The sequence below is a fragment of the Toxorhynchites rutilus genome, chromosome 2 (assembly GCF_029784135.1).
Source record: "Toxorhynchites rutilus septentrionalis strain SRP chromosome 2, ASM2978413v1, whole genome shotgun sequence".
Classification (NCBI taxonomy): Eukaryota; Metazoa; Arthropoda; class Insecta; order Diptera; family Culicidae; genus Toxorhynchites; species Toxorhynchites rutilus.
In genome coordinates, this window is record NC_073745.1 from 271,270,734 (window position 1) to 271,292,549 (window position 21,816).

Sequence of the window (21,816 nt, forward strand, 5' to 3'; positions counted from 1 at the left end):
GAATTTTTTTTCTGAAAGGACAATGAATTATCTGTATTGTGATGCTAAAACATGTGTTGTACCTTTGATCATTCCCAAAATACAGCTGGTTTTGTGATTCCGGATTCTAAATGAATCATGCTTTAATCAATAGTACGAACATCATGAGAAAGGCTGGCTTCATCTTAAATTTATTCATTAACTTTACTAAAACAGCAACACAATAATGTATTATAGGCTACGTTTGTGAGTTTTCATATTATGCTTCGATACAACGTAAAATTTTGAAAACGAAATGTACGTTAAATCGAAGTTACCCTGAATACTGTAACTCCACCATATTCTGCGCAGTTGAGACCGTTCAAAGCTGAAACCCTTCTGTAACCAAAATATATGCACCATATCACAAAACAGTTAATGCGGTCTTGAAACTATATCATATGTAATTACATTGAAAATTAAAACCTCAAACAATGATTCAGAAAACTATTCTAAATTGTATTATTCCCAACTCTGCGTACCCATAAAATTAAAATTTGGTTGTTATTTTTCTTATTCATTGGCGAATACTGTTGAATAACATCACCAACTTTTGCATTATATGTTTGATTTATGACCCACAAAAAGATTCTGAGAAAATCCTATTTCACGGGTGAGATTTGATTGAAAAATGGAAAAGACAAACGTTATTTATTAAATTATTCAAATTATTACACGTGTAATAGGTATTTATAAATTATCTGCAGTGGTTTTGTTCTTTTCTTGCTCTTTTTCTGGGATTGGGCCTTGAGCTTTTTATGTCCAGTGTTTTTTTCTCGCGGTCAATCTTCTTCTGTGGTCGTTGTTGTTCTTTATTATGTTTATTCTGTTTTTCAGCTTCCTTTTTCTTCTTCTTCTCCTTAATCATCAAAAAGCCCCAGCGACCTGCGCTGTACGTCGTCTCCATTCACCTCGGACCATAGCTGTTTGTCACCAGCCATGCAGTCGTCCGACATTTTTACGACTTGCCCAACCCAACGCAGCCGGCCAATTTTTGCGGTATGAACGAAGAGTGGTTTTCCCAGCAACTGGTGCAACTCATGGTTTGTTCGCAGGCTAAGTCCTAAAAAGTCGATTTTCGGCCAAAATTTTTTTTTCGAGATAACACCAGACCTCGACGCTTCATACATTTTTAAGTCATTTGGCATCGAAAATAAATTTTCAATTTTCCAAATTTCCTTCATCCAAGGGGGGAGGAATATTTTCGAGGATAAAAAAAATCAAAACTTTAAGTGCTTTGAGGCTCCCCTAAATCATATCCGATCGAGCTGAAACTTTGCACAGGTTATTTTTTTGGGTCAATAAACAAAATGTACATGGCCGGTTTTTTAAAATTTGACATGACCATTTTCGCTGCCACTCTAGTACAGATGTTTCATCGCTTTGCGACAGGTTCACTGGCGCTTTTTTGTGCGTAAGATCGAGTTTTGTCTGTCCCTCGCCTGACTGTATCGCTCCACGTTAGCTCTCGTTCGGTGTTGCAGCATTCTCGCTCTCGTCGCATTCCTATCCTCAGCTAACTGCTTGCATTTGCCGTCAAACCAGTCATTCCTTCGGTTCGGAGCCGACGTACCTAGTGCCGCCATAGCAGGGCAACCTATGGCTGTACAAATATTCCTGCAGCCTTCTTCAAGAGTAGCTGGGCCTAGCTGCTCTTCCGTTGGTAGCGCTGCTTCCAGTAACTGTGAGTATTCCATGGCAACAGTGGTGTCCCGTAGTTGAACAGCGTTGGGTCGCGGCTAGGATCGATTCACTGATTTAATCGGTACCAAAGAATCGATCTTTGCTGATTCGATCTTCGGAAAATCGAATACCTTTTTTCCAATTTATTTACTTGTTCTATATAAGTGTTGTGTTTTCTTTAAACAAGGAATAAACATTTCACATTTCTTTTCATATATCAAAGGCGTTTCATTTTGATTCTCAGGATGAAAGTCGCAAAAAACTTGAAAGCCCAGAGAAACAATGTAATTTCCAGGGCATTCATCTTGAACCGTCATGGAATTATTTAATTAAATAAATTAATTGAGAATAGAAATTCAACAACTAATATTCATACAGAACTACGCTGACAATAATCCCGTTTAATCCAACCGTGTCATACGTCTGGCATTCAGTCGAAATAAACATTTTTCACTATCAGCCTAGTAAATGTGATGGGGTAAACATAACTTGTGACCATTTGTTTCGCTTGTTTTTTTTACGATTACGATCGAAAAGAAGAGAACGATTCTCGCGATTTTTTGAAATAAATCTATCCGAAAAATCAGAAATCGGAGAGGAAAAGATTGATCTTCTAAATATCAATCCAAGATCGCCCAATCCTATTCACCATCACTATTTGACATCCTCGAAAGCTATCCAAATGTTAACATTGTGTTTATAAAATTTGTCAGGTAGGGAGATTTAAATCGATGTACACTGAAAAAAAGATAAAAAAAATCGAAGGAAAAAGATCGATCATCACAATTTTTTCGGGATCAATGAAACGATTCATAAAAAATCGAAAATCGAAATGGAAATCGATCCAAGATCGTCCAAACCTAGTCGCGACGTTCGACTCGTGTTATACTCTGTTCAGTGTTTCGAGCGCATGCATACTGCAACTAGGTAGTGATCCGAATCTGTATTCGCACTGCGATACGTACGAACATTGATTATGTCAAACTATTTATAATGTGCTTCGGATTGTCCGATTTGGGTCAAATATGCATCGTTTTTTTTTTGTAAAATTTGTTGCCATACTAAAAGTAGCTTCATAATGTTTCTATCATAGAAGTCTTATTCCTTATTGGTGAAAAACTCTAGCAATAGATTTTCACAATCTTCCCTTGATCCCAATTTCTTATCACTCTGGAAATTTTTCAATGCGAGAAACAGGTAATAATCGCTTGGTGCCTGGTCCGGACTATATGGTGGATGCATGAAAACATCCCGATCAAGCTCTCGGAATTGTGTGGCCTTGCGCTGTCCTGATGGAACATAACGCCTCTTCTGTTGGCCAATTCTGAACGTTTCTGGTCAATCGTTAGCTTCAAACGGCCCATCTGTTGACAGTAGAGATCTGAAATTAGTGTATTGCACTATAAAAAATTCAAAATTTTCGAAAATAAATTGAATTGCACCTATTTTACTGTTGCAGTATTGGCACCATAAACACCATCCACAATTACAGGTACAGGCTTGGGTTGCATTTTTCGTTTTTATAAAAAAAAAGTAAAATATACCAATTTATCTCTTTATCGACCTCCATTGTTAACACCCTGTAACTCATAACTCAATGGAACAAACAAAAAACAGCAAAAGTTTTTTATACTACGAAATGTCACCTTTACAACGGGCCTAAACTTGAAATTGTATGATCGATATTACGCGAGATATTGATCAATAAAGCCAGCTACCGAGAAAATAATGGATAACTTTTTCCCCAACCTAATATTATTATAGTCCGATGCGAGACGAGTCTATGGTACAAGGTGCAACCGTTTGGACAGTAAGTTTGTTAGAGAGGCGGTATATGAAAACAGAATGGTGGAAAACGGAAGAGGGAAGGTAAACTTCTCTCTCTCGCTCAGGTAAACAACCTAAGCGAGAGAGAGACATTGATCACAAACGTCTGAAATATTACATTTCTCGCTTATTTGGGTGGTATTCGAGAATCCGCAGCTACATGACCGCAGAGAGGTTTTCTCGTATTGGCTTACCTGATAGAACATTTCTCATTGCCTTGCTTTCTGTGCACCTTTCGAAAACGCCTAAACACTAATACTTTCACAAAATCGTTGCCGCTCATCATCTCAATCGAGCCCTGCAGCGAATTTGTAACCGAACAACAGTGACTTCTGGGGGTCTCCGTAGCCACATTGGTTGCGCGTTCGCTTAGTAAGCGATCGATCGTGAGTTCAAAACTCAGGGCCCTCATTGACCATCTTTGTGTTGTTACAGAATAGCTACGTCCACGCAACAATCATCAGCGATGGAGATTGATCCACGGTCGAAATAAGATCGATTCATCCATACAACTGCTCTGCTCTGCCAGACACATCGGGCTACTGTTCTATAAATAACTCAACAATGATCAAACAACTGTCTCCGCTGTCCGGTGGTCCAACTGGATAATGGAAGAACAGAAAGAATACCCTTACGCCTAAATGGCTACTGTGTGAATGTACCACCATATGTAATGGTATAGAAGGAATACTGGTGAATGGCAACTGTGTAATGTGCTAATTATAGATATGATAACCATGTGACATGTACACGATTAAAATTCGGCTCTGTTACAGCTAAAATACTAATGAGCCTTAAATAAATAAATGGGATAAAAAAAAAACAGTGACTTCGGAACCGTACCCAGCCTTGTGTGTTTTATCTCATTCACATACCCTTATCGAGTCCTCGCGGTCATTGCAAAATCCGCGCGGGTGAGCCGTCTAGTGTGTTATAACGCAAAGACAATGCTAAACGATTTTGAAAAATGGAAAACCGACCAACCATTGAATAATCTATTTCTGAGAATAAATTATGAGGTGCGCCTAAGAATTTGTAATATGGCTGCGGTCTTTCTATAAGCGCGAAATTTTTTAAATAACTAACATTAACTTTGTAAAACAGTTAGGCAAGCTATTTGATGAATAAGTGTTTTTGTGTGACACATAAAATTGGGCGATCTTGGATCGATTTTCAGAAGATCGATCTTTTCCATTTCGATATCTGATTTTTTGGATCCATTCATTGTACCCGAAAAAAATCGTGAAGATCGATATTTTCCTTCGATTTTTTTCGATCTTAGAGTTTTTTTAATGTACATCGATTTTAATCTTACCACCTGACAAATTTTATAAACATGATGTCAACATTTTGAGGATGTCTAATTATTGATAGTGAATAGGATTGGGCGATTTTGGATCGATATTTAGAAGATCGATCTTTTCCTCTCCGATTTCAGATTTTTCCAATCGATTCTTCCTATTCCAAAAAAATCGCGAAAATCGATCTTTTCTTACTGCCAATATTTCCCCTAGATGCAAGGCGTATGATACAATTGGCTTCAATGGGATTATTGTCATTCTGGATGAATATCAGTTGTTGACATTCTAATAATAATTTTCAATTAATTTGTTTAATTATATAGTTCCATGACGGTTCAATATGAATGCCCTAGAAAATACAGTAATCGTTCGCTTACTGGTCGTGGTTTAATTGGTCTGCTGTTTAACTGGGCGAACGTTAACTGGTTTTTGGACCAGTTAAAAAGCAGAATTTCGTAAACAATCGACGCCATATTCAAATGGAAGATTTGCTGTGAGGGGCATTCGAATGTAATTTTAAATGTTATGAAAATTGACATTATTTTCGCACGACAAAAACATCGATTAAACTACAGAAAAATAATTTTCTCAAATCATATGTCATACCTGTTGTTGCACTCAATGCGAAACTTCCATTGGAATCCTTTTGTTTATCCAATTACAGGAACAATGCGAATCAAGCAATTCATTGAAGTTTCCCTCGATTTTATTTGACGTTTAACATGCCGGACCAGTTAAAACGCGAATGTCGGTAAGTGGTCTTCCCTTTTCGCCCAGTTAGTGAATGTTTACTGTACATTTTTTCTGAGCTTCCAAGTTTTATTGTGACCTTCATTTGGAAGATCAAACAGGAATATCTTTGATGTTTGAATTAAAATGTGAAATGTTTTTTTTTCATGTTTAAAAAAAGACAATACAATATATAGAACAAGTTAATAAATTGGAAAAAAGATCGATTCTTTGGTACCGATTTAATCAGTGAATCGATCTCTGCGTCGTTTCGAAAATCGATCCATCATATACATAACATATTTAACTTCTCCGCAGAGTATTCAGGTAATTCCGTAAATCATATCTGAAAGCTGGTTGATCTTTCTGGCTGATTGCGGAACTAACCACCGATTAAGGATATCTGCACACGAATGTTCGTTATAGTTCGTTATAGATCACGAGACCAACATTCCAGGGCTAAAAGCACAAAGCCTAAATGGGAACACACTTCACCTAACCCGGCTATACAATCGCAATCGCAAATACAATTTGCACTGTTTCTGTGAAAATTTTTGAATAATCAATCTGCTTGCATTGATATGGATCATAGTCATAACAAAAATTTCGAATTTTCTCCGAGTATATGTCTTTGACGCTAAAAATAAATACTTTTATGTAAAGACAAATATGTTTGCATGTTATTAGTATAGAGTAGCGCGTAATTTTTGTAATTATTTCGCTAAAATAATTATTTAAACAAAGCTCAATCTTGTCGATCCATATAAATCCTATGCAGTGGTCACTTTTGCATGCCCAACAGATGACTAAAACATATGCACGTTGCAAGCGTCCTGTGAAACTCGTGTACTGGAATAGAATATTTTGCTCGTCTCGACAGTGACTGAAAGCGAGACGAGACTATACGAATTGCTCGTCCCCAATATCACGTTGCTTAAATCAGCTGCTTAAATGACCAATGTGATTACACCCACAAAGTTTCACCGCATTCTGAGATGGTGCTTTCCAGTCGCCAGTCGAGTTGTCATGAAATTCGTCGTAAACAGACCTTCTTTCCGCCTCGCAGCAGAATTTGACGATCGTGTCACGTGCTTCCTCGGAAATAGGTGTCTCCGGTGGGAATATGAGCGTTTCGCGCCAATTCATCACCTTCCTATACGTGTCCTGTGGGTTGTCCGAACAGAACGGCGGATAGCCCATTAACATTTCATACATAATAACGCCGAGAGACCACCAATCGCAAGCAGGTCCATACCCGGTTTGCAGGAACACTTCCGGTGCAATGTAATCGGGCGTTCCCACAGTACTGTACGCCAGCGCTCTTCGATTCCGTTTCCAACTCTCAGCCCGACGCTTGGAATCCATCGGACTAGCACAAGTTCCTATGAAATCAGACGGTTTGGCTTGTGAAAGGTCGCGGTAAAAATCTGTACGGTGAGATTTTTTCAGTCCCGTGCAAAGGCCAAAATCCGACAGCTTCAGATGACCACGGGCATCCAGCAGGAGATTATCCGGCTTGATGTCACGATGGATGAAACCAAGTCGGTGAATCGAATCGATCGCCAGCGCCGTTTCCACGATGTAGAACTGAGTACACTCCTCCGAAAGCGTGTCTTTCTTCATCAGAAGAGTCATCATATCCCCACCCGGCAGGAACTCCATGATCAAATATAAGTTAACCGAATCCTGTGGATAGAGTGTCGTAAAAATTAGTAAGTGAAATCTCAACCAAACAGCGAACCTACCTGGAAGCTATAATACATTTTGACAACCCACTGATGATCGGCCTCGACTAGAACATCCCGCTCCGCTCTCACGTGAGCCACCTGCTCCTTCTCCAACATATCGGCCTTCCGCAGCACCTTCATGGCGTACACATGGCCGGTGTCCTTCTTCTGCACCAGCCGCACCTCCCCGAAAGCGCCCCTTCCTATCACTTTCAGCGCCTCGAAATCCTCAACCCCAAGCCGGGATCGCTTGAGTCTCAGGAATTCGGTTTCTTTCTGAGCGTGTTGCATGCGTTTCTCCTGCCGCTGGGACTCCGATAGGGCTTCATCTTTGAGCGAGGCCTCCAGCTTGGCCTGCCGCTGCTTCCGCTCGCCATGCTGGGTGATCAGATTACTGTAGTAATTTTCCAGTGTCACCTTCGCCTTGGTTGCCTTGTCCAGCGTGTGGTCACTGAAGCGAATCGTGTTGTCCGTTGCGGTCATCGTTTCGGGCTGGTGGTGACGCTATTCTCGGCCGCCTCGGACTCGGGTGAAAGTTGTGCTGTTTGTAGCGGGAGAGACAGAAGTTGATTATTGCATTGATCTTGCGATATGAATCCCGGTAGGAGTGATGTTGATTGAATGCAAAATTGGAAAAGCAAGACGCGTGTTTCGCTATGAGGCGTCGATGTACTGAATCTCATCAACATATTTTCACTCATAAATAATTGACCCGTAATCATTAACATGTGGTCTAGCGGAACGCTGCTGTTCGGAAATCAATCGTCGATCGCAGGTATTTTTCACTATTTTCTTCCGTCGATTGGTTCAACAATATGCGTTCAACGTTCATGTCAAAATTGAAACTGAGTTCCTGAAGTTCATCAATTTCATCAACCCAAGCAAATTTGCGGTTCGAGAAGTAGGCTTGAGAGATTCAACAACTTCAATTCACATAATGATCATTTGACTTCTTCTTCTTCTTCTTGTTCGGCTTTAACCCATTAATGCCCAGCGTATGAAATTTGATACGCAAGAATGCCCGTTTTTGAAAAACTGTTTTGATGAAACTAAAGTATTAAGCGCATTTTAACCAGGGCTCTGGCAACCCTATCCCATCCAATGCAAATTGAGCATAGGCAGCACAAATCAGGGCTCGCGCTTAGGGGGCTCTCGTATTGTTTAATGTTTGCAGTCATATATGTTAATATTTGATTACGTTGGATAGTTTCCTTTGGCAAGCGATGTTTAGATACCCATCCGGAAGCTTTCTTGACGATTTGCAATTAAAATCACAGCTGAAGAATCGCGCGAAGCACTTCATTCTTAATTTTAGGTTATGATTTCTACGCTCATGATTTTCTATGCTGGCTACTAAAAGGCGGCCATCTTAGCAATCCCTTGATTTTAAATGATACCACATGACAATTTAAGAGTGTTTTTTTGTGTCAGTGTCATTTTATCTGTCATTTTTGTTGTTTTGTTTTGTATTGATGCAAGTTTCGAACAAGTTCGAGTTTAATGGAGTGGCAAAAGTAAACATAAATTTATCAAAGTTTTACCTCTCAAAGGATTCTAAATTGCTCAAATCTGTGACACAACACTACTAGACGAATGTAAAAAATGATATCTAGCAAAAAAATCGAAGAAAATTATGAAACCACAAAAAAAATCTATGTTTACTTTTGAGCATATGAAATTTCATACGCTGTACAACTACGGTATATTTTTTCTCAATAGGAGATATCAGCTTCCCGAGCTGATATATTCTACAAGTGTCAACAAATGATATTGACTTTGTCATCGTGCCCCCAAGCGGTGGAGACAGCGATGTGGATGCTGGAGATAGTGACTCGGAGGACGGCTCTTCCGATTTTGGCAAACAAGTAAATGTCGAGAGCAACATTGAACGAGGCCAATCACGAAAATGCTCCTCAGGCAGCAGCAAGAAGCGGAGAGCCTGACACTGGGAAAAAAATTACCCTAAATTCGGATGCAGATGCAGCCGTTGTTCTTGAAGGACATTCACCTGATCTTAGTGTTCTCTGCTCGAAACATAATGGGTCCGACAAATTGTTCAAGGTTCGACCTTTGATTGAACAAGCGAATGACAAGTTTCTGAAAATGGGACAGCCATTGGGAAAACATTTCTCTATCGACGAAGCTATGGAGCCTAACTACGGAACTCTATGAAATTTTGGTGCCTTTGTACTCATGACGGATATCTCATCAAGTTTATCCCGTATGAAGGTAAAACACATGTTTAGATTTATATGCATTTTATAATGGATTATTGATATACTTTGTAGGAAAAAATTATAGGAGGTTGTGTCCAAGATACGACCGCATTGTTGACGTAGAACTACGCTGTTATTCTATATAAGTCGCTTATTCATACTTTCGGATATTATTCTATAATGCTGTGAAATTTTAGAAACAACTGCTTAGTAGAATAATCTCTGAAATGGTTTTTTCATTGTAGAATTTGTTGACGATAATTGATTGATGATTCATTCTTGCCCTCGCAAAACAATACACTAGCTGATCGTAAGTCGCAATTTATTTCATGTCAATGCAATGAAAATTTACCTCGAACGCTTTTCTTTTTTTTTTGCCTTTTTTCGCAATTGACATAGACTCGGCTAGACTCGATTATATACATGTTGCACCAGCACCATTATTCCACATCTCATAACTACATCGATATATCTTTGGCACCGCATGGAAACAACAACAATGACAACACTTGCAAGTATCAAATATTATGCTACATGTTATTTAGTATTGCCTTAAAGGAATCGCACCTATAGGCATCGTTCGTACAACGTAAACCAAGCGCCAAACAAGCGTTCGCCATAGCATGCATACAGAGCCATACATTTGTGGCTTGAAACTACCAGGAATATAAAACACTTCTCATCATTTTGCGTTATTCTCAAAAGAAACGCTTCTGTTAATGTTACTGGCCTCGAAAAAAGTTGTATTTCTTTCCCATGCTCGAGAGAAGCGCAGCTATCACCCTTAGTGGAGGAAGTTTTGCTATTGGCAAGCGAAACCACATACATAATTCCAGAACGACATTTACTTTCTCGGTGACTAAACAAGCGAAATAAACTCTTTTTGTTAATAACAACCTCGAAAACAGTAGCAATGCTTCATAGCGCTAATGCAATCCTAGCTGAAGGCACTTTTGCAACTGGCACGCGAACCCAAATAACTTATAACATTCCAGTAAGACATTCAAGATGCTTGGTATTCCCCAAATATTTTTTGACGCACAACCTTATGATGACGGAAAACAAACAATGTTAACTGCTTGGAAAAAGACTGAATTATGCCACACAGCTTGTACTCTTCTGTAACACCCATCGATGCGAATTCGCTGATGAGTTTGTCAAGAACGACCGCCTTCACCACCAGCGGGGGGGAGCTTGATTTTGGTTGATGCCTGGGTAACGGCGTTTACATTTTCGACCGACGCGCCGAAATCGCCTACTTCGCTGTTGTGCGATGCGGTGTCACACTCGCGAAGGCTCGGTTCAGTGCGAGCGCTTTTCACTGCACCAACATCGCGTGCATCATTGGATGACGCTTGCCTCGAAATATTATTGCCCCTGGCAATGCGTTCGTTTTTTGCAGGGTTCGAGCCTGCCTTCCTCTTCTTCTTGCTCATCATACACTACGCGAAGCGTCCCATTTATGACGCGGAAAGAAAAACACACGATACGAATAACGCGAAAAACGAACAGAAAAACCAAACAACGATATCCAAGTTGGATTACCACTGGTGGGGTCCAATCTTAGATCGAAGCGCAGCGAAAGCAAAGTGAACTGGATTGCTCAACAGACCGATGCCAAATGAAAGTTTGCCTCAGCGAGATCCACTGTTTATACTCTAGGCAAGTATTCCCCTTCATTCTTCTACTTTTCCTTTGTTCATGGGGACTTTGAATCCTACGATTTCCCCTCCGTTGGTCGTCGATAAGTTGCTCGTTATTGACAGGTCTGTTCTGGAAAGCAAAAATCCGGATCGCCAAAATCCGTTCGCGGCAAAAATAGTTATTAACGTTAACTTTATTTCATAAAAACGTGACCTGTTTTCTGATTTGGCACCCTTAATGAAAGACGTAGTTCTACGTTAAAACTGATCGTGACCCTGGAGAACCATTGGGATCGAAGGTTTTGTCCAATTTGAGCAAAGATATTGTAAAGTTACGTATACATAGATAATTTTTTTACCAGTTTGGCCCTTCTTGAAGATCTTGACAAGAGGGACATAAATATCATTGAAACCATCCGTAACAACCGCATTAAAAAGGCGCCGTTGGAATCCATGAAAAAGCAAGCTCGTGGATCGTATGACATTGTGCGTGATACTGAAACATTGTTCGTTGGAATGACAATAATGTTGTCAATATGGCTACAAATGTCAAAAACGACAACATTGTCCTACGTGGAGGTACATTAAGGCTGAGAAAAAAGAGGGTCAATATTACAACCCCATCTTTGCAAAATGTACAGTAAAGGAATGGGTGGAGATGATCTCTTCGACGCTCAACGAGGGCTATACCGCTGCACCATCCGTAATAAGAAGTGGTATTGGCCCTTTTTCCGATTTGTGCTGAACGGTGGGGTTGTCAATCTTTGGCATATCTACAGAAATAATCATGGAAATGGACCTCTGATTAATTTCGTCATAACTATCTGTGAAGGACTTCTAAGTGACATAAATCCAGCAAGTATCGGGTTCATGCAGATCAAGCCTAAACACTCGAAGTCATCGGAAGTTAGGTTTGACGGAATAAATCATTTCATTAATATGAATCCAACTGGTACCCAACGAAGGTGTGCGTATTGCAACCGATGTACGACGTATATTTGCTTGTAGTGTGATGTGGGTTTGCACCCTTCGGAGTGCTTTTTCCGGTACCTTACTCAGTGATACTGAATCCGATACACTGCCTTTCTACGCATAACTGTACTATGTTCTATGCAATCCCTATGAACCGTGGGGCAATTATGCGCAGAACGGCAGTACACGAAAGTGCTAATAAAACATGAAAATGTTTTTTTTTTAATTTAATTTATTTTCAACTGACTCAGCAACGTTAAGCATCAATGAGCCGTGTTTATGTATAGGGAAAAGCCTCTGTGAGTAGAACTATGCAAATGTTCTTTCTCATAAAGGCATAAAAACCCTATGATTTTTTCAAGAAATAGAACAATATAAATAATTATACAACAATTCATTATGAAATATTATTTAAGACTTCTTCTTGAGGATTTTTTATAGAGAAAACCACCTCCTTGAAGATTGCGAGCAATTGCGTGCATCTGAGTATTTTTGAGTTCTGAGGAAAATAGTTGAAGAAAAATGAAAACGTTAATAACCATATATTATTGATAAATAATAAAAATATTCATAACAAAAAACAAAAAAGTTGGAGAAGTAAACGATAAACAAAAATAAAAGAAAAATACACACATACTCATACTTGAAAGTGTATGGATTTGAGGAAGTAATAAATCAACATAATTGCATCGAGATTACGAGTAGCCAGAACGTCACGGATCGAAACATTGAGTGGCATTCCCTTTTTGCGAAAATTTTCTATTAAAGATAACCTTTTATTTTGAAATTCAGAGCAATACCATACAATGTGATCAATATCGTGGTAACCTGTACCACAAATACATAGGTTACTATCACTGATGTTAATTCGAAAAAGATGTGCATTCGAGGAATAATGATTAGACATGAGTCTGCACACTACTCGAATGAAATCACGAGAATAATTATATCCTTTGAACCATGGTTTGAGGGAAACTTTAGGAATGATAGAATACAGTCACCGACCTTTATCACTACCATTCCAACTTGTCTGCCAACATTGAAGTGCCTATTGGCCTATGAAATAACAGTCCTTCCGTAGCGCCCTTCTTAGCAAGAAGATCAGCTTTTTCATTTCCTGGTATCGAACAATGAGAGGGAATCCATACAAAAGTGATATTAAATGATCTACTTATCAAAACACTTAAAAGATGTTGGATTCCAGACAAGAAATACGAAGAATATCTAGACCTTACCGAACGAAGTGCCTCTAAAGAGCTGAGACTATCAGAAAAAATGTAAAAATGTTCAGGGAACAAGGTCTGAATATGTTGTAATGCAGTGTATATTGCAGCCAATTCCGCAACAAACACCGAACAGGGTAAACTAAGCTTACGGAATATGGAGAAGTTAATATTAAATACCCCAAAACCTGTGAAACCATTAAGACTAGATCCATCAGTAAAAAAAATTTTGGTTGAGTCAATATGTTTATATCTTGACAAGAAAATTGCAGGCATGACTATTTGGCGGAGATCACTGGAAATACCACTCACATAAACTTTCATTGACAAGTCAAAATTAATAGAAGGATTGAACAAAATTGAAGGAATGGTCTGGAAACCAGGTAAAGCAGATGGGCTTTCCAGGGTCAGAAATTCAAGATATAGCGACATTCGCTTAGATTGAGTGCCTAAGGTTAGCATTTTTTCAATGTTTGTTATCACTATCGGATTGAGTGTTTCACAACGTATCAAAAAACGAAATGATAACTCGAAAAAGCGCACAGAAAGAGGAAGGATACCAGCTAAAATTTCTAGGCTCATTGTATGTGTTGACTACATACATCCTAGAGCAATACGCAAACAGCGATATTGGATCCTTTCCAGTTGCATAATATGAGTACGGGCAGCGGACCTGAAGCAAAAACTTCCATACTCCATAACAAATAGAACGGTTGTTTTATACAACCTAATTAAGTCGTCAGGATGGGCCCCCCACCAAGTCCCTGTTATGGATCGGAGAAAATTTATTCGTTTCTGACATTTTTGTTTCAAGTAACCTATGTGTTTACCCCATGTGCCTCTAGAATCAAACACAACTCCTAAATACTTGAATGACGGCGAGTGCCTAATTGTTCTATCCAAAAGTTTAAGTTGCAATTGTGCGGGACGGTGTTTTCTTGAAAACACAACCATTTCTGACTTTTCAGAAGAAAACTCAATACCCAATTTACAAGCCCACTCAACCAAATTATCTAGAGAAATCTGCAAGGGATTATACAGATGAATACTGTCTTTGCCTGTTACCGACACTACACAATCATCTGCATATTGTCTCAAAGTACAGTTTCCTGATAAACAAACATCGATGTCATTTACATAAAAGTTGTAAAGGATTGGACTAAGACATGAGCCTTGAGGAAGGCCCATTTAGCTAATCCGTAAAACTGACGAAGAACCATGGGAAAAACTCATATGTTTTTCACGCATTAGGTTAAACAAAAAACTATTTAATTTTGGAGAAAACCCATTTAGATGAAGTTTTTCAAAAAGAACCTCAATGGAAACTGAATCAAACGCTGAAGAAACGGTGATCGGCAAAAGATCACTTCCATGTGGATCTTGGATAACCTTCCAATGACAATCTAATGATAAAGAGGAAGAACAAAGGGATAAATCTAAGCGACTTGCGCGGCCTGATGAAGGAGCAATTCTTGTTATATCACCTTTATTTAAAACTGTCATGTTGAATTCATCGCAAAGATCATAAATAGAATTAGCTCTTCGATCATCAAAAGATTCACCCCAGCCAATGCCATGTGAGTTGAAATCTCCCAAAATAAGATGAGGTTGTGGAAGAAGCTCAATTATATTCACAAGGTTTCGATAATTAAGCATTGTACTTGGTGGAATATAAATAGAAGCAATGCACAAATCTCTACCATTGATGCGTGCCTGACACGCAAGAATTTCAATTCCTGTGACTAAAGGCAGGGGAATCCTGTAAAATGGATAACATTTTCTAATACCTATGAGAACTCCTCCATAGGAATCATCACGGTCTAAACGAATAATATTGAAATCATGGATGTTTAATATATTGTCCGAACGAAGCCATGTTTCAGATAGAGCAAACACATCGCAATTCAAAAAATGGAGCATTTGCTTGAAAGAGTCAAGTTTTGGAAGAAGACTTCTACAATTCCACTGTAGAATAGTAGAATTCTCTGACTCATCCAATAAATTAGGCATCGAAATTAATGAAGGAGAGGAGGGGCCACTTTGCAACCATTTGTTTAGCTAACTGACTGATAGTAGGAAGCCAAGCAGAAATGAGACATTTCAATGAATCTGAAATTCCGAAAATATCAAAGATCCATCTAACAATTGAAGAAAAGCAAATACCTCCTGAAAATGATTGGGGTTCAGGAACCGATCGAGAAGCAAATCTGGGATGAATTGACAATTCAGGGAAATGAACGTCATAGTTAGAGGATCCCCAACCAGGGGGGTTACTGTTGGAAGGAGCAGAAAAATGAGAAGAAGCTTCTGGTTGATTAGAGGATAATCCTCTTTTTTTAGCAGGCTTGGAGGAGGAAGTATTTTTTCTCTTCCTGGTTCTTCCCGCGATTATTGGATCGAAAGTAGTATCCGATTCATCATCCTCTGATAAAGCAGAGAAACGATTTTCTGAAATCTCATATACCTGAGCTGCCTTGAGTATATCAGCAAAGGATCGCTTAGAACGATCTTTAAGTGACTGTTTAAGTTTAATTGAACGGGATTTGTATTTTGGACAGTCTTTAACTGTGTGAGGAACACCTCAACAAAGAATGCATTTATCAGCATCCTTGTTGCAAATACTTTCATCATGATCGACTCCACACTTAGAACATTTAATTTTATTGCAACAGAAGGTTTTAGTGTGACCTAACTGTTTGCAATTAGTGCATGACATTATTTTGGGAGTAAATAATCGAACTGGAAGACGAAGCTTATCAATGAGCACATAATTTGGAAGAGCTGTGCCCTCGAAGGTGATTCTAAAAGAACCAGATGGGAAATATTTCTTCTCGTTGCCATCAATTATAAATGAATTCAGCGATCGAACTTCTAAAATTTTCACATGAGGAAGTTTTACATCATGAAAAATACCCTCTGCTTTTTCGAAATCTGCTAGTTGGAGAGATTTTTCCGAAACCACACCATCGATTTCAACAATGTGTGCCGGAATATACACTCGATATTCAGCAGTGAACAAAGAATTATTTACAACTGCGTTAGCGTCTTTACAATCCGAGAGCACAATACGAAGTTTGTCTTTATTAACTTTTGTAATCTCCAAGACACTTGAGTAATTAGATTTCAAGTCTTTACAAATTTGGGTCACTCTTAACGGTTTCCCTTTGGGACGGAAGAATACCACCCAACGATTTTTCGATGAACCCGAAACGTTCTGGTATTGTCGTATTCGAGAAAGATTCTTGGGAGGAATATTCTCAATGATTGGATGTTGAGGAGAATTAATTAGATTTTCAACCGAACTGAGTGAAACAGAATCAATTGTTGGCTGTGTCGAATTTAACTGTGATTGTTTTTTATTTTTCTTCGAAGGACGAACTTCAGAAAAACAATTACTAGGAGAAGCTACGATGCTCATATCAACATCGGAGGGTTCGTTCCCCTCCATTTAGATAGAATTGTGTAATAAAAATGAGAGCAGAGAGAGCATAAAATGCCTAACACTCACAGAAAATAAAACTATTATTTTTGTATATATAAAAAATAAAATAAAATAAAATTAATTAATTAATTAAGTAACACAAAACAAAAACTTAGCTGTTTTATATTTTCCAGAGGCAGGGAATCTTCAGAAATCCTGCACCAAGGTTCAATACAGCGGGAAGCTTCACACACACTGAAAAACACTTGAAAATTCAAAATTCGTATATCTTCTTCGGGGAATTCCACTCGCTAAACAAATGGCTCCAATAACTTCACAACTTCTTCGAGAAATAGTCTTCAAAACACTGAAATGACCTACAAGAAAAAAAAATCACGAAGAAAATCTGCAATATTCGTTTTGATGAAAATTATACGTCACCTTTATTCCACGGCTTGCTGATGTATATACATGAAAATGGTTGTTGAAGTTGAATTTTATGAAATAAAACCGTTTTGTTCGATATTCAAATGATTTCCATTTTTGATACTGTATCGGCTCAGCGTATGAAATTTCATACGTCAGATATCTCAACTTCCAAACTCCAAACATAGATGGACTAGAAAGTTTCATGCCATTTGGATCAAGTTCTTGTACACCTGGGCAGTAATGGATTAAGAGACTTCAAACTTCTCAGTTCATTCGCCTCTAAATCATTTGACAATTCTTCCGTTCACATATTTTGGAAATAAATGAATGGAATGACCAAGATATCACGCCATACGTTAAATTATAATGGACGGTCAGACTCATTAAATTTATTTGAAACGAAAACGTAATCTATCACAATACATGAAATGACCTAACATAGGACTTGTTCAAACTCTTTACTTACAAAGTAAATATGAATTCAATTAAAATCGGAAATTGTTTTATTCAACCTCTAGTTCAATCAAATTAGTGATTGAATGTTTTTAAGGAGAGGTTCCAATACAAACAAATGATTACTAAGCCAACCTTGCAAATACATCAGAGATATAACCCACCCATAGTTTCTTTTTAAAACTACAGTAAGTTACATTCAATGCTACAGTTAGCTAATTGGACAGACCTGTAATACGACACGTTTAATTGGACATTTTTACCTCTAATTGAAATTTTTTGTAAACATCGAGTTCGGGGCCCAAATTTTGACCCCACCTTGAAATTCGCCACATCGACACTGTACCACTCTCATCGCCAACGTCCAATTACAGATCAAAATCGCCTCCAATGCGACACTGAATGGTACCTCGCCAACTCGCTTTTTAAGCTTTTGCGGCATTTTATTGAGATTTTGATACACATCAGACCGAGCCCATCTACACTCCTCATCCATGATTGATTTTTCGAGAATATTTCGTCTTCCATCGGTAATACATTTTCCGGAATAGTTGCGGTAGCTGTTTCCTAACCTCAATCGCTTCATCGGTGAATACTTTTCATCTATGCCACCTGTCACAATATTTATGTTGGCGTTTACGCCAGCGCGCCTCTACTGTGGTTGTTCTGAACCACACCACCGTAAAAATAAATTTCTGCATAACTCAAGAACTAATCAAGCAAACGGTACCAAAATTGGCATGTGGAGGTTTTAGAAACGTTTTTAAGGTGGTTCAACACTCCTCCCACCTCTCTAAGGGGGGCTGCCATACGAATGAAACACAAACTTCTGCATAACTCGAAAACTATTCAAGCAAATGGAGCCAATTTGGGATGGTAGGATTTTTGGGTACGAGAAATGTTTCTATCATGGTATTGCGCCCCTTCCTCCTCTGGAATGGAGAGGGGGTTCCATAAAAATTTTACACGTATTTCAACCAAACATGACAATTGAAATTTTTCGGAAAACTCTGAAGGAAAATGGAAAAATTCAGAAAATTCAATTCCCGTATGTTTCAAAATTAGTGCTCCCGTGGCCGAGTGGTTAGCCTCCCACACTATCATGCCGGGGGTTCGGGTTCGATTCCCGTTCTGGTCGGGGGATTTTTCGTCAAAGAAAATTCTTCCGGCTTGCACTGTGGTCACGCGTATTCTAGAGCTTGCCACTCCAGAGTACATTTAAGGCGTGTTATTTGGCATAGAAATCTCAACCAAGTATTACTAATAAAAATGACGCAAGTAATGCTACATTGAGAAGGCAAAAGTTCCACTGGAAGAAGATGATGTTCTACAATTACATAGTGACAAGCGTTGTTAGTCCATTTCATATGTTCGATAACGATATTGATCCTTATTCGAAAGTGGAAATGGATTGTAATGTGATAAAACGCACTACTATATCTTCATCTATTTATATAAATAAAAATGAATCGCCGAATGTGTTGATGAGAGCGAAACTCGAGGAAGGTATAGTCCAATTTAGGCCTGTCTTTATTCTATCATATTTTCTGTATCAAATATTTATTCCATGTAACGGAGAAACATGTTATTTGTAAGTGGTTAGAAAATCTTGAACGAGAATTGTATCTGAAAATAATCTGATATTATAATGACGAGTTTTGGTAGAAGTACTAGGAATTTATAATAAAAAGGTTATTTTAAAAGTCGATTAGAAGATCTATCAATGAACAGTTCTGCGATTGGACCCATGAACGTGCGCTTAGTTGATGATGATGACCCACCGCATACCCCTACGAAGGTTTGAACTGGCCGATTTATCTAATAGATAATATTAATGATTAACCAAATTGAGAGAACAGTATTATAAAACCAAAATCAAAGCGAACTGACTCGGTTGAAGGCATGAATTTCTATCAATCGGACATTATAAATAGGCAAAAACTGTAAAAGAAAAACAATGGTCCTATCCGTATCGACATAAACATAATAATAATCTCAACTTCAGGCCCAAAGTTTCTTCAAGGCATGTCAACAAAACTTCCAACTCGGGAAGATCCTTGACAGATTGGGAATTGAACCCAATATCTAAAAGTGTCTACTTAGGACATGATAGAGATCTGCCACAATTCAGAAATACTCGATATAACCATCCGATAAAAAGATAGTTTACGACAATTCTGATTGAGCTATGCCCATTCCAGTTTCCACTTCAGACCCAACCTAAAAATTTCATCAGGTAGCAGTGTTCTGCCAGGCCTACCAAACGCGCGCGAAGAACAAGCTTCCGTAGACAACGCTAATTTTTTTTGACGTAGGATTATGTCTTCCGGGAAAATATTGGGAAAAATGTCCACGTGGATACGTAAAATAAATATTTGAGAAGATGCTTAAAATGAAATTGCTACGAAAGTAAATAATCTAACAATTTGGTGTCAGAGAACTAATCACAAAGCAGTTTGTGAAGATTTATCAGATTGATCAAGAGCTCCTCGATAAGTTACCAAATATACTATGTACAATGTTGGAAAGAAAAAATTAAACAGTATTAGGCAAAATACTTTTTCATGATTTTGTTTTTGAAAATGAACGTATTTCTTACAATGGGAAGGATCTAAACAAGCCATTGTTTGTATTCATTTTCAAATTTATTTAAACTCCAATTAATTGGATTTTTCCATCCAGTATTGTGCATAGATGTTCAATGGAGTTGGGGTCTGGGAAGAGGGATGTCCACTCAAGCATTTTAATCTTTTTGGACTGAAAATAGCGTTTCGCAACCTTCGAGGTGTGCTTGGGATCATTGTCCTGTTGGAAAATATAGCCTTTAATATTCATTTTCCTGAGTGACGGCTTTTAGTTCTCCTCCAATACATTGACGTAGGACTCAGCAGTTTTCTTTACATCGATCATGACGAGATTGTTCATCCCATTCCAAGTAAACAATCCCACACAATCTTCTTCCAAAAGTCAGTATGGCTGGAGCTCCTGGTCGGGGACCGTCAGAGGATCTTTTTTCATTTCAAAATAAAACATGCAAAATGCATACTCCAGTTGCAACGTAAGACTATGTACCAAAATTTCATAAAAATGTAAAAACAATGATAATCTTTTTATAGATACACAGTTGCATGTTAACCCTTTGCAGTCGTATTCAATTCGGATATGGGTGCCATACTGGTTGGAATTATTTTTCCTTGGAAGAGCATTGATGCATAATTTGTATGACAATGAAGATAAACAAGATTTTTCAATTCGTTGTGAACTTTAGATGTGTATCTACTTTTTACACGGTAAAAAAAGGTTTTTGTCGTAGGACTACGTCTTTCATTTCTATACCGGGGTGTAAAATCAAAGTTTCGAAAACGAAAGCGTTACGCCGGAGACCGAGATTTTGAGTGTTAATAGCTCCTAAACAACTGAACGAAATGGTATGATAAACACTTCATTCGAAAGATAAAATGTCTACGCGTTCTATACTTGTTACTTTCTGATCCAAAAACTTGTTTCAATAGTCTTAAATTTGCTTTCAAAATAGGCTATTGAAATCACCAATCGGTATATAAGCGAGCGCCGCTCGGAAATCCACTCAGTTCTAATTGAACAGCGATTGGAGCATGTTGTCGCTGTTGTGGTGAAACTCTTCATTTATCATGAAAGCGCGGATGAACGGTGTCATCAAGAGCCTGTTTGTGCACCTTAGGCCAGAAGGGAATCCATCAGGAGGAGAGTGATGCTACAAACGGTTCCCCGGGAAGATCTCGAAGCAGCCGCTACACACACACACATACACGCACGGAATTCTTTCCGTTTGGATCGAGAAAGATCCGGAAAATAATCTGCCAGTTCCTCTAGGAATTTAAAAATACATTCATGTGAAAGAGTTTATTTGAATGTTTTCTATCCATGTAACACTGTGACCAAATATGTTTCAATCAAGTGCTATTAACAGATGGTTATCGAGTTAGCATTAACCACTGGTGGGCTTCCAGTATCGAGGAAAATGTGGAAATATCTAATCGTTACTGAAAATAATCTGCCAGTTCCTCTGGGAATTTAAAATTACATTTATATGAAAGAGTTTATTTTAATGTTTTCTATCCATGTAACACTGTGACCAAATACATTAGGTTTTGTGATTTTTCAATCAATCGCAATCAACAGGATAGCTTCTGAA

The 21,816-nt window shown here is 38.4% G+C and overlaps 1 protein-coding gene across 3 annotated transcripts in view; it reads right to left on the reverse strand.

Annotated features, from left to right (window-relative positions):
- LOC129771350 (serine/threonine-protein kinase tricornered) overlaps positions 1–21,816 on the reverse strand; it is a 30,014-nt gene that overhangs the window by 1,996 nt on the left and 6,202 nt on the right. For all 3 annotated transcript variants that reach the window (XM_055774900.1, XM_055774899.1, XM_055774898.1), the window contains 2 exons: positions 7,304–7,826; positions 6,607–7,244 (listed from right to left, as the gene is read on the reverse strand). In XM_055774900.1, coding sequence (XP_055630875.1) covers positions 6,607–7,244; positions 7,304–7,768 — 1,103 coding nt within the window. In that variant the 5' untranslated portion in view covers positions 7,769–7,826. The remainder of the gene's footprint in view (positions 1–6,606; positions 7,245–7,303; positions 7,827–21,816) is intronic.